Here is a 12,882-nt window from a genome sequence, read left to right as displayed (position 1 = left end):
ATAAAAGGATATGTTGTTTGTGGTTATAATTGTTGCATGGCTAACCTGGACTTCAGATATTAAGATTATATACTTAGCATGTAAAATGGTGTCCAATTTTAATTTTTTAATTCTAAATGGATGAAGATATCTGTAGCATCTTTGCTGCTTGTTAACACATATTTAGTAGTCTTCTTACAGTTGTAACTTTAAGGTTTGTGATTTCTGTTCTGTGACTTCACAGCACTTTGTTACATCTCCATTATCTGGGGAGGAGGAACGGGGAAAGGAGAATTCCCTTCACTAATCATACTAAGCCAACACTAACAAAATATATCTTTGCTTGTCTGCTTCTAAATTAATGAATGCTTAATTCTAAATCCCATAAAGACAATTCTGTAATTCTGTGATTCTGAATTACTATGTGTGTTTCAATTGAAGGGAGTGATATATTAGCACCAGCACTCTCAGAAATAAGACCCGAAGCACTTCCTACTACATCTAGCAATGAAACAACAGCAGTTACTGACAGCAAAGAGAAAAAAAATGCTGCAAAGAAGAAATGTCTGTACAATTTCCAGGATGCCTTTATGGAAGCTAATAAAGTTGTCATGGCAACTTCTTCTGCCACTTCTTCTGTCTCCTGTACAGCAACTACGGTGCAGTCAAGCAGCAACCAATTCAAAGTATCATCCAAGAGACCTTCATCAATAGGTAAGCATGTGTAATTCACATACAGCTTTAGTAACTGGCTCTAGTACCTTTAGCTAACTGTGAAGATTTATGTATGTGTTTCTTTTGGTTATATTGTATCTTGATGATTTTTGTCAATGGCTGTTGTTATTACTCCTGATAATAACAGGTCTGTGTAATCCTGGATTAAAGAACTTTGTGAAAGACCTTGATGTTGGGGTTTGAAACTGGTAATAGAAATGTGTTGAAGTACTTCTGATTTTTAGAGAAGCTGAGAACATCCAACACTTCATATGATTGTTTGGGTAGTTAATGGAGACCTATTAATTATTTTTAATTGTAAGTGTTTTCTTTTCCCCCCCAATTCAGGTGAAGTGTTCCACAATATTAATAAAGAGGACCATAGACATTCTGCACCAGTTGCACCACGAAATAGTCCTACCAGTTTAGCATCCCTTCCTTCACTGTCTCCTGCTGCACTGTCTCCAGCCTCTACACCACATCTTCCAAACCTTGCTGCTCCTCCTTTCCCCAAAACTGCTGCAACAGCCCCTGGATTCGTGGATCCTCATTCAGGTCTTTGTCCTACTACAGTTGCACCTCCTACTTCAACCACAGACAGCTCTGCAAGTGCCCCACCAAGTGTCTGCAGGTGAGTTTGGTGTGGTTATTCTTGTTGCTTTTTACAATAGAAGGGAAATGAAAATACAGATACTTCTTCTCCTTTGCCACTGGTTGTCATGTGAAAGAAGAGCTGTCTGTGTGTTCAGCAAATGAAACTGAGCACAGATACTTAGTATGGAACTTGGTGTGAGACTTCACAAATACTATTTCCATTGCAGAGTCTAGTTACTGAATTTAGAGTCCTAAAAACAAATGTTTGCTCACTTTTAGAAACATTACCTGGGGACATACGAGTCAAACTCTACTTTTTTTTTACTCTGTCATTGCCAGTAGTGATTGCTGCTGCTGAGACACAAACCTGTTGTATTATGTACCAGTTTTCTGTCATTTTGGCACTACGTGGCAAGCGGGAATGGAAAACTGTGAAAACTTATGGAGTCTGTAATTTAGCTCAAAATATGAAAAGGTCATATGTGGTCTTGAAACCTGCCACATGGTAGCACATTTTCCTGACTACACTCAAGACTTCTTTGGTATCAGTCCCACCATTTATACAGTGGTTATAGTGTGGAAGGATGTGATTTATAAAGGTTGTCAGAGGTCTGGGAGCTTGGGAGGAGTTTGGTGGAGCTGTCTTCTGGTAGTGTTCTGTATTGTGGAAGACTGACAGTGGTGCCAGCTATTTGATAAGTCTGGAGGGTGGAGGCAGAAAAGCAGCTGAGTCATTGCTCTAAGGGCTCTGTGACCTGTAGGGCTGTGATCATGGATGCTGTGAATGTAACCTTCTGGCTACTATAGGTTTTCAGAGGAAGATGCAAGGTTTAGGTAGAGTTTGGTAACTGCACACCTAAAGTGCTTCTAAAAATGCCCTTATTTCTGCTATCAACTGGTTTAATTGGTGGTGTCACAAAATAAGTAACTGTTGTTTCATACATGAGAATTTATTGCTATTTTGTAAAGAAATTTTCTGGTGCAGGGAGATAACTGAATATGGGCCATTGAACACAACAGCCAACTGTTCTCATCATCTCCAGGTGCTAACTTGATATTTTTAGTTTGTAAAGGAATGAACTGGGAGACAACAACCCAGAAGCAGTGATTGCATTCTGGGGAAGGGGAGTGAGGTTAGAAAGAAGATTTATATAAATTTGGTAGGCAAGACAGATTATGGCCTGTTTTCACCTTTCTAACATAAACAAGGAAATGCTAGTCCTAGACAAGTGAGGGTTTTTTTTAATACTGCTTTCTTTTGAAGAAAAATCACATCAGTTTTAGAAGAACTGGACAGTAGATATGTTGGGTGCACAGTTATACAGAGCTCTGGAGGAAATCAACTAGCATGTACATGCTTATTGAAGAGACATGATAGTATTCCCTCTTCAAAATAAAGTTGCAAACAGGGTCATGGGAACATTTTGGTTTTAGCTGACCTTGGGATTTTTATTTAAGTCAAGAGCTTGCAAATCAATCTAAAACCAGGGAATTTGCAACTGCACAACTTTCTTCAGATCACAAGTGATGAGATGGGCAGCAGTTTCAAAAGCATTAATTTAAAATATCTAGAATCACTACTTCTGAAATACTTTACCTGTTGAAAGCCAGGAAGAACAGTTCCTAAACTTATTCTTACTTCTACTTGTTCAGTGAGTCACTAGATTAATTTTTTTATAAACCTCTTTCCCAAGTATCAGTTTACCTTCTGCTTGGTTTGGAATGTCTCCATTTGCAAACTGGTGGATGAAGACTTTAGGGTTGGGTACAATACTGGTGCCTGATATCCCAATTTGAGAATCATTGTTCCTGGTAGATGTACATATAAATGTATATGGTTGGTGGTTTTTTGTTTTGTTGTTTTGGATTTTGTGGGTTTTTTGTTTTGTTTTGTTTTGTTTTTTCAAATACCTTATCTATTATCATTAGAGTTTTCATAAGCTTTTTTTTAATTTAATATAGTGATCCTGATTGTGAGGGCCATCGCTGTGAGAACAGTAACACGTATGATCATCAACAGTATGATGGAGAGGAGAGCCAAGATGAAGATAGTTGTTCAGAGCATAGCTCCAGTACCTCAACATCCACAAATCAGAAGGAAGGAAAATACTGTGACTGCTGTTACTGTGAGTTCTTCGGCCATGGAGGAGTAAGTTGTTGTATTTTAAATTGCTTTTGTTTGGTCTTTTGTCACTTACTCATCATTGATTGCATGTGATTTATCAGACTGCAACTAAGGGGGTGGCATTGGAACTCACTCAAGAGAAGTTGTAAAAGGACTTAGAAAGTAATTTTCCTTTGAAATGAAGAATTGAAACAAACCTTTACAGTTGAAAACATTCAAGAGCTATAAAAATGACTAAAAGATTTAGGAAGCAACTGACTTGGATAATAGATACCATGTTTGACTGAAACTGCAGACAGGGTTATTGAGCCATTTCAATAACTTTACAAAATTCATGCACTCATCTGTAGTACTGTAATTATAATAAATGTGATGAGTTTGGGTAAAAGTACACTTTATATAGGATATTAGTTTACATCTTTGTGGCAATTTACGAACCATTTCATCTTTGTGGCAATTTATGAACCATTCTCCCATCTGTAAAAATACCAATCCTTGAAGTATTCACTTAAACTTGATTTAAAAAAAAAAAAAAGGAAAAACACCTATTCTTACCTAGAATGTAGGCCGTGGAAGTTTGAATTATATTTTTATCCAAGGAAAGCCCAAACTGCATTTTCACTGTTTTCAGAGTTACAAACTGTTTTCTTTACTGGTGTATTTTGATAGGCACTGACGTGTATTTGTATTTAAAGGATGTTTTGAAGAAATTATGAAGTTCTAATGCATGCAGGTTATACAGAATCTTTTACGTTCTTTATTTTAATACTTTAGACTTTATTTGAAGAATCCATAAGTTAACTTCATACCAGTAACATGTCTAGTGAAGTCTTGTAAACATATATTTTCAATTGCACAAATGAAATGCTAAAAGCTGTCAAGCTGCCATATGTAGTTTTTTCTTTAAATGTAAATCAGTGTATAATCTGTTTTAATAATCAGCTCAGTAGTAGAATTTGAGTCACTGGCATTTTTCCCATTTGAAATAAAAGCTCAGTTTGTAGGCCATGGATTGCATCAAATGCAGTTTCATCTTGGTGCTTGAAGTGAATTAAAAGCCCCTGTGGCTGAAATGGCAGGGAGGGGATACCATTTCTCCTTGTGTGTTCCCACCATGTTCAAGGTTTATCTGTGTTTGATAGTAACCTTTGTTTTGCTGGTTTAATGAGTTGAACTGGTGTAGCTGCAAATAGATGGGCACCAGGTCCAGTACAGGAGGGGAGAGGGTAAGGCGTCAGGAGGGGAGGAGGAATGAGGGAGCTGAGAGGCAGGAGCAGTGAGTGGGAATACAGATATAAAACATGATGCAAGGATTCCACTTGCAGCAGTGTTAAGTTATTGATGTGACTCTGCTGTAGGGGATGCTGGCACAGAGCAAGATAATCAGCCCTTCACAGTTATAGCCCAGGGGCCCATGTAGCCCAAACTCTGAAACAGACTTCATAGAAAATAAAAACAGCAAATGTCTGCTCCTTTCAAATTCTCAGATATGGTATACCAATCACAGAGGAATATGGAAATCTCTTTTCTTGCTTCTGAAAATTTCTTTGTCTTCTTGCTCATATGATCCTCTTCAAGATCAGTCATTCTTTCAGTTGGAAAACGTAGTTCACAAGCCAGCACCATGTCTGACAGGTCTGTTGCTGGTCAAATTCACTTTTAGGTGCACCTACAAACAATGAGGAGTTTGATAGTCAGCTTTGGACCTTCCACATTATTTGAAGGTCTCAAAAATTCCAAAATCTCAAAAGTATTAGGTCAGTGAAATTTTTCCATTTGGTCACTACATTTTTGTCTTGTGTCCTTCAGCCTCCGGCTGCCCCAACCAGTAGGAATTATGCAGAGATGCGAGAAAAACTTCGTTTACGTTTAACAAAAAGGAAAGAAGAACAGCCGAAGAAGCCAGATCAGATCTCTGAAAGGGAAAGTGTTGTTGACCATCGAAAGGTGGAAGACTTGCTACAATTTATAAACAGCTCTGAAACCAAACCAGTAAGCAGTTCTCGTGCAGCCAAGCGAGCCAGACATAAGCAAAGGAAGGTAAGACATGAAAGTACATTTATCCTAGACCCCATGTTTTTGAATCTGTGCAGTCTCTGTAAGTATGCCACTGTACACTGAATTTATAATAATGCTGTAAGTGTTTTCTGCATAGTTTATGGTAGGCTGCCTGTTTGTTTCCACACAGCCAGCTTACCTGTTCTGATGCTACCTAAGGAGTTACGGTAGTAGACGGGGAATATTCCTCACAGTGTCATTTCCATGTGTTTTGGTGCAAGTCAGCTTTATACTGGAATTTCCCACACTTAAGAAAGTTATTTCTGAGTGTCAGAAATGTTAAGAATTTTATTATTTTGTAGCAATGACATTTAGAAGTGGGGGAAGTTAGAAAGCCAGTGTTTCTGTATTGGGATAATGATTATGGTAAAGTATCTCTGTAGGAGGCCAGGGAACATAGGTCAGTGCTTTTATGAGAGAGGAAGAGTTGAAGTTTGATATTTTTAGAATGCTAGCACTGTGCACCTTACTGTCCTGTTTGACAGAGGTTAACTGCTGTGCCAAATGATGACACAAAGGGTTATCCCAAGCTGGAGTGAAGTGGCAAGCTGCAGAGAGGGGGCAAAGAAGAAAAAATTACAGATTGCTTTCGAATGAGAATTGGCAAAAAAGATTTCTAAACCCCTCCAGTATGTAACAGTGAAATTATTTTTTTGAAAACAGTATTTGCTGAGTTACTAGAGTAAATTTTTTTTTTTATTGGAACAAGCAGGACATCTGCTTTTCTTACTGCAATTCAGGTATCAGCCTTAGGTTTCAGTTCAAAGCACAATAAGATTGGTTGCTGAATGTTTTTTGAAGTCTGGTAGGCATGTTATGTGACCACGCTGTAAATATTTTCTTGTTTGTGGATTTCCTTCTGGCTCTACTTCTGCATTCTTTAAATGACTCCATGGGTTTGGAAGACCTAATGTTCACTAGTTAAATTCTTTAGGTTCGTGTTGTAGCACTGTTCATCATCTTGAAGGCTTAGTGGATTATTTATAAATAAAATTAATTTTGTAAAACTCAGATGCAAAATTCACTTTGCTCTTGCAATGCACTTCAAGCATAAAAAGTGGAAGATTCTCACAGGGTTTTTTGCATGACTTCCATAACTGAAAAAGTAATGCCATACAGGAACCTATAAATGTGCAAGAAAATAAAGGGTCACGATTGTTCTTGGTGTATGACTTTCATTCATTTTGCTAATGATGCAAGTTCAGTGCTGCACAGCAAAGTTTTAGGCATTGGCAGTATTGGCTGGAAAAAATCCCTTGTGCCTTTGCTTTGGTTAATGAACTTAGGGATGACAATAGAAAACTTTGCTACCCTTAGTATTTTTGACAACTTTCAATGTAACTATTATGTGCTCAGTGTTTTGGTGCATGTTTTTAATGATTGCTCTTCCTAAAGTTCCTGAACAGTGAAACAGAGCAACTCTGCTGCCATAGGAAGAGAAAAGGTAAAAGATACAACCTGATGCAAACATGAGTTACCTTACTGATAAACACAGTCATTGAGAAAGCAGCTGAAGGTTTTGTTTTCAGCAGATTTTTGTGGATATAGAAGGGTTTGATAGGAAGTTAGGCTTAGCAATAGCAAAGAGAAGATCAACAGTTGGTATTAACAACAGTCAGATGAGTCACAGAAATGTAGAAAATGGAAATACAGAAAGGATTGTAGTGTGCTTAAAAGGGCAGATTTTGTGTAGTTATTTGCTTGCTCTGCAGACTTGTGGATTAAGTATCTTCATATGTTCACATCTTAGTATTTATAAAGTTCATAGAGAAAAGTTGTAATAATCCCTAAAACTCTAAATTTCCAAAATATTTGTCACTTTCGATAAACCTATTTTTAATTTGCAGCTTGAAGAGAAAGCTCGACTCGAAGCTGAAGCCAGAGAGAGGGAGCATCACCAGTTGCTCGAGGAACAGAGGCGGCGTGAGGAAGAGGAAGAAGAGAGGCTGAAACAGGAATTACAGCGGCTTCAAGAACTTCAGCAGCTGCGGGCTGTAAAGAAAAAGAAGAAAGAGCGAAGCAGTAAGGACTGCCAGAAGGTGGACATGCTCACTCGAAACTGCCAGGCAGTGAAGGAACCTGTCCCAAACACACCCGAAGACATTCAGAATGGTACACTTGAACAATCAGAAAAGATTGAAACCTCCGGTTCACTGTCGAGACACGTGAACCACACAGAACAGAGGCCAGTTCTAGAGACGGGCTGTGAACTATCCAGTGTAAACACTAGAGACTCAAAGCTGCTCTATCAGAAAGAGGGCAGTGTAAAGCAGCATGAGCCCCTCTCTTTTCTGCTTGATATTATGCATCAACATAAAGAAGGAAACAGCAAACAGAAACTAAAGCAGATAAACAAATCATGTGTTGAGCAAGTGAAAAAGCCTGTTGAATCCCCCAAAGCAGCTGAGATTCAGACTAAAACCAGAAACCAAATAGAATCCAAAGCAAAAGCAGCAGAGCTCCCAACACTCACAGAACCTAAAAAGGATGAGAAGAAAATGAACAATAACAACAAAAAACAGTTGAACCATGTAAAGGAAGAGAAAGCACCCATAACAAGTGAATCCCCTTCACCAAGTGAACAGCAGCAAAATAATAAGCTAATACTTGCAGATTCTCCTCAACCAAAAGGCAAGAACAAGAAAAACAAGAAGAAAAAAGGGGACAAAGTCAACAATTCCATTGGTAAGTGTGTAAGACAGTTGAAGAACTTGGGTTGTTTGTATTGTTACCATTTAAATCCAGAAGTCTGACATCTTTATCTTCAGACCTTTCTGCCAATGTAAATTTGAGAAATGTGTCAGAAAAACTCAAGTCATCAGAACTGTAACAATTAAGAGATGGATAGAGTTCTAGTAAAGAGGTGTAGGATATTTTCAAAAATGAAATAGCAGGTTTTGTGTGGGGTTTTTGTCAGTTAAGAAAGCCAGTCTTCTGGAAAGCCTGTCTTGCTTAAAATAAATATATAATTTAATTCAATAGTATGCTGAAATCCATTTTGAATTTCTTCAAAAGTGAGGTTGTTTTTCATATGGCATAGTATAGTATAGTATGAAGTTGATCTTATTCTTTAAGCAAGAGAAATAAGGGGATTCCACTGTCAAAGAATGGTCATTCATGCATAAATATGCATTTTTCCAGTGGAAATAATTCCTTTCTTATATTCATTACATTAACAGGTAAGTAAATAAAAAAAACTAATTTACTGTTTTTGCCCAAGTGAAAAGTTGCAGTGGATTGTTAATTAGTTGATAATATTGTGTTCTCGTTTTAGCTTGTCATAGTAAACAGAATTTTTTTATTTATCTGATAGAAAGAATAAAACCATGGGAGATTGAGTTGACTCAAGCAAGTTACATTGAAAAATTTTATTTCCAGCTTATTCTTTGTTTGCCTGAACACATCCAAAAGCTAATACCAGAACTGAGAAGCACGTGCAGTGCTGCCTGGTTGGCTTTGTCAGCACACCAGTTAAACTGCCGTTCTCAGGCACCAGGTTATTCCTTATTCCTGCACATGCTTGGTCCCTGCTGGGACTGCCAGTCGAGGTGGCAGTTCTGTGGGGTGGACATGGCTCTGCTCAGAGCACCGGGTCATTCCCCTGGGATCACCTGGTAGCCGAGTGGTAACCCTACAAAAATGAAATGATGGCAGTTCTTGCTGCCCTTCTGACTGATAAGCACATCAGCATAGCAGACCTTAATCCTTCGGCAGTCTCTGCCAGAGTTTCAGAATATTTGTTTGTTAAGCTTTGTTACAAAAATGTAAACCTAATTCATGGCTGTTGGAAGTGCTAGGTGTAGAACCCAGCTTTGCTTTTTTTTGTGGTTTCATGGTTGGGTTGGGTCAACCCACCAGTCTTTCTTTTTAAATCTTATGTTTAATGTTTCCATTCCATGTCAGTGGAGCAGCAATACAGCATTAAACCACTGCATGGAACCATTTTCTCTGATACCTTTAGTTCTTGTGGTGTGTTTGGGGTTTGGCTTTTTTAATTTACCAAGAAGAATGTACTCCAGTGATTGGAGCAAGATAAAGCTCCAGAACTGGGAGCAGAAAGAGGAGACTGGAGACATTTGAAGGAGAAAATATTGAAGAGGGTGGTGGTGATGGAGGGCATTTACTGTAGGAGAATGCAGGTACCTTCCTGCATCTTGTCCTCCTCCCTGTCCCCAGTGTTGTTTTCTGCTGCTTAAATCAAGTATACTTACAGTTTCTGAAAGTTAATGCTTAGGTGTGAAAAAACACAGGGACATGTTTCTGAGAGAATTGTGCTGCTCTCTCTGGAGTTGGGACTGGATTTCTGCTTTAAGTAGTTCTGACTTTGGAGCTACAAGAAAGATACTGTAATATACATTTTTTTTCATGTGGTTGTAATTCTTTTAAGACATAGGGTTGATGTACAAAATTAGCAAAGACACAAAAAATGAACTGAGAAAAAAAATTGAAAAGTTGGGTAATTGAGAACATGAAGAGGAGGTAACAAAGCTAGGGGGTTTTAACTGGGTTTTAAAATGAACTGTTAAAGCAGTGAACATTATTGCTTTTGGTGGGATCTCTGTTTCTTAAAAAAATGTATTCTGGCAGAGTATTTTAACTTCTTGTTATAAAGAGGCTGAAGAAAACTAGGAGTGTTAGGGAAGCCCTGTGTTTATAGGGCCTTCTGCTTCTTCAGAGTAAGTTAAACAGCAAATACATGCAACTTTTAAACCACCAGAAGTGTCTTTAGAAGAGTGTTGTCCATTCTCATAATCTCAAGGATTCTGGGGTCCAGGTGTGTATTTGGTGTTTTTGGTTAGTTTCTTTGTCTCAGCCTTTTTGGAATGTTTTGTGAAGCAGCTTCAGAAATGAGATTGGAGTATATATGTGGTCACAAAAGAAATTTCAAGAGGAAAATGTTCAAATTGATTTTACAAAAATTTATGCTTTCTGATTTATTTCTTTTTAAAGTACAAAAGAGAACCATACACTGAGCTAGTACAATATACCAAGAGACTTTTATGGTGACTTTTTTGCTATAGCTGAGACCTAAATTCAGGTCATATATTAATGTGTTAAATGTGGGGGGGTTTTTTTAAAAAAACAAACCCTAATGGTAGCTAGCATGACTTAAACTCTTTCAGACACAGCCTGGTGATCATGTCCCAGAGGGAGTACAGCAGCTGTAGAAACCCAGAATTCTTAAAGTATTTTTCTATACAAATACTATTTTAAAAATATTTCCAAAGCTACCTTTTTAGTAATAAGATCAATGAATTTCAGACATTCAACAGGTATCTAATTCATTGAGCCCTTTGGATAATTTGAATATTGTCATGCATATTCCAGGTTTATGGTATCTTTTTGCAACCCATGAAATCAGTAAATTTACTGTTTATTAATCTCTTCCTTATTCCCAGTGTAACTCCTTAAAGACTGGGCGGAGATACTAGTATAGGGGTTTTAAGAAGTGTCTTTTTAATTATAAATATGTATTATTAATTATTAATTCAGCTTAAATATGAATAATCAATAGTCTACAAAGTTCAGTCAGTTCTCCAAAAACATCTTCAATGCAGCTTCTTCAAGCTTCTTCCTCTCTCCTTCCCCCCTCCCCATGGAATCTAACATAGTGTCATCCTTTTTCTTTGTAGATGATGTGTTTCTACCCAAAGACATTGATCTAGACAGCGTGGAAATGGATGAAACAGAGAGAGAAGTGGAGTATTTTAAAAGGTAAAGTTCTGTAATCTCTACACATAAAACTGTTGTTGCTTCTTTCCATATGTCATGGTTGTAAAACAAACAAAAACAACTCCAGCACACCAACCCACAGTTTAATAACTAGCTCCTGGCAGAAAAGCCTGTGTTGCACTGTGTGTAACATAGCAAATCCTGTTACAGTTGAGTACTGTAACAGTCACCAGAGCTGTGATCTGTGGGCACAGCTCATAGCTGAATAGCACAAATACAGAAATGAGTGCCAGAATTATCTGTGTCCCCCCCAGGTTCTCATCGAGGCTTTAGAATATTCTCTGGTAGCTTTCTTTTTTTTTTCAAAATAAAGTTTGCATGAATATTTCCTTTATTTTCCACATAGGCCAAATAACTGATTAGTGTTTAAGAAAAAAGAAAAGAAAAACCTAACGTTATTTTAACTGCTGAGCAAATAAAACCTTACTGTTTAAATTTCCAAACAGATACTTCAGAAAGGTTTGTTCCTTGTTTTCTTCCTTGTTTACAGGAGCTATTAATCAGAATTCTATACACAAAGTAGAGATGATATAACTGTGGGATATTAATTTATACAAATCATTAAGAAGGGATGCTTATCATAAAATCATATAATGGCCTGGGTTGAAAGAGACCTTAAAGACCATCTAGTTACAACCCCCTGCTATGGGCAGGGACACCTTTCACTGGATCAGGTTGCTCAGAGCTCCATCCAGCCTGGCCTATTACAGTGACAGTAAAAGAATAGCATGAACCTTTCCTTGTGAAAGCTTTTTCTTCTGTGCATTTTGGTTGATTTGGGGATTTATGCATCGTATTGAGAGTTGGACTTGATCCTTGAGAGTCCCTTCCAACTCAGAATGTTTTGTGATTCTCTGATATTAGTTACTTTTAAATTCCTCAAATATAAGGAGACAGCTCATGTTTAAATAGTGTAGCACATGTTCTCCTGTAGCACTGAAATCCACTCAATCCACACAATCATTTAGTTTGTGTTCTTTAATGTTGGCTGAGTGTGCTAATTTCCCATTAATACATTTAGTGAGCCTTTTAGCCAAATCTGAAAAGTTACAAATAACTCAGTTTGCTGACTTGAATAATTCAGGACTCAACAGTATTATTTCACAAAGCAACAAAAGCTATTTGTTTAAAGGATGAGTTTTTTAAGCAAGGACTTTCAGCATCAATTTCTCTTCTAAATTTATATAGTTTTCATAGCCTTTGTGCCTGGGATGTAGTGTGTGTCTGGGTCTTGCAAAAGAACAGAATACAACTGCTGCTAAGTATTACTGCAAAATGCATGTATCTGATTACTTACAGAGCTACAATGTACAAGATGATGAAATTTTCACCAGTGCATGGTCTCTAGTCTCAAAAGTTATTTTTATGAGTGGTGCTAATTAAAGGATTTTTTTTTTTAAATGGGAATGTAGGTTTTACAAGTGAAATACACTGTGTATTAGATACTGCTAGCGTTAGTATAGCATAAGGCTTTGTTATGGAATATTCTTAGCTTCATTCAAGTTTGCAGTATCTGTAGCAAATAGAAGAGTTCTTTTCATCAGTTATTTACTCACAGTAGGACGAATGAAACAGTGTCTTGTATTTGGAGAAGTGCAGTTGAATTTTGGAGATAAACTTGTCAAATGTGATTCCAGATGAAGAGTTAGCACTTTAAAGTGGACCGTTTTGTGTTCATT

The 12,882-nt window shown here is 37.4% G+C and overlaps 1 protein-coding gene across 4 annotated transcripts in view; it reads left to right on the top strand.

Moving 5' to 3' along the window:
* The window catches only part of FAM193A (family with sequence similarity 193 member A), a 76,702-nt gene that overhangs the window by 61,273 nt on the left and 2,547 nt on the right, over positions 1-12,882 (top strand). For all 4 annotated transcript variants that reach the window (XM_051798536.1, XM_051798535.1, XM_051798538.1 and 1 more), the window contains 6 exons: positions 421-693; positions 1,042-1,324; positions 3,250-3,436; positions 5,222-5,452; positions 7,318-8,155; positions 11,104-11,185. In XM_051798536.1, coding sequence (XP_051654496.1) covers positions 421-693; positions 1,042-1,324; positions 3,250-3,436; positions 5,222-5,452; positions 7,318-8,155; positions 11,104-11,185 — 1,894 coding nt within the window. The remainder of the gene's footprint in view (positions 1-420; positions 694-1,041; positions 1,325-3,249; positions 3,437-5,221; positions 5,453-7,317; positions 8,156-11,103; positions 11,186-12,882) is intronic.

Source organism: Manacus candei, unplaced genomic scaffold, assembly GCF_025592945.1.
Source record: "Manacus candei isolate 608988 ecotype Guabito, Panama unplaced genomic scaffold, ASM2559294v1 h1tg000048l, whole genome shotgun sequence".
In the NCBI taxonomy this organism is placed as follows: Eukaryota; Metazoa; Chordata; class Aves; order Passeriformes; family Pipridae; genus Manacus; species Manacus candei.
The sequence above is the reverse complement of the archived record's forward strand: the minus strand, read 5'-3'. Positions and strand labels throughout refer to the sequence as shown.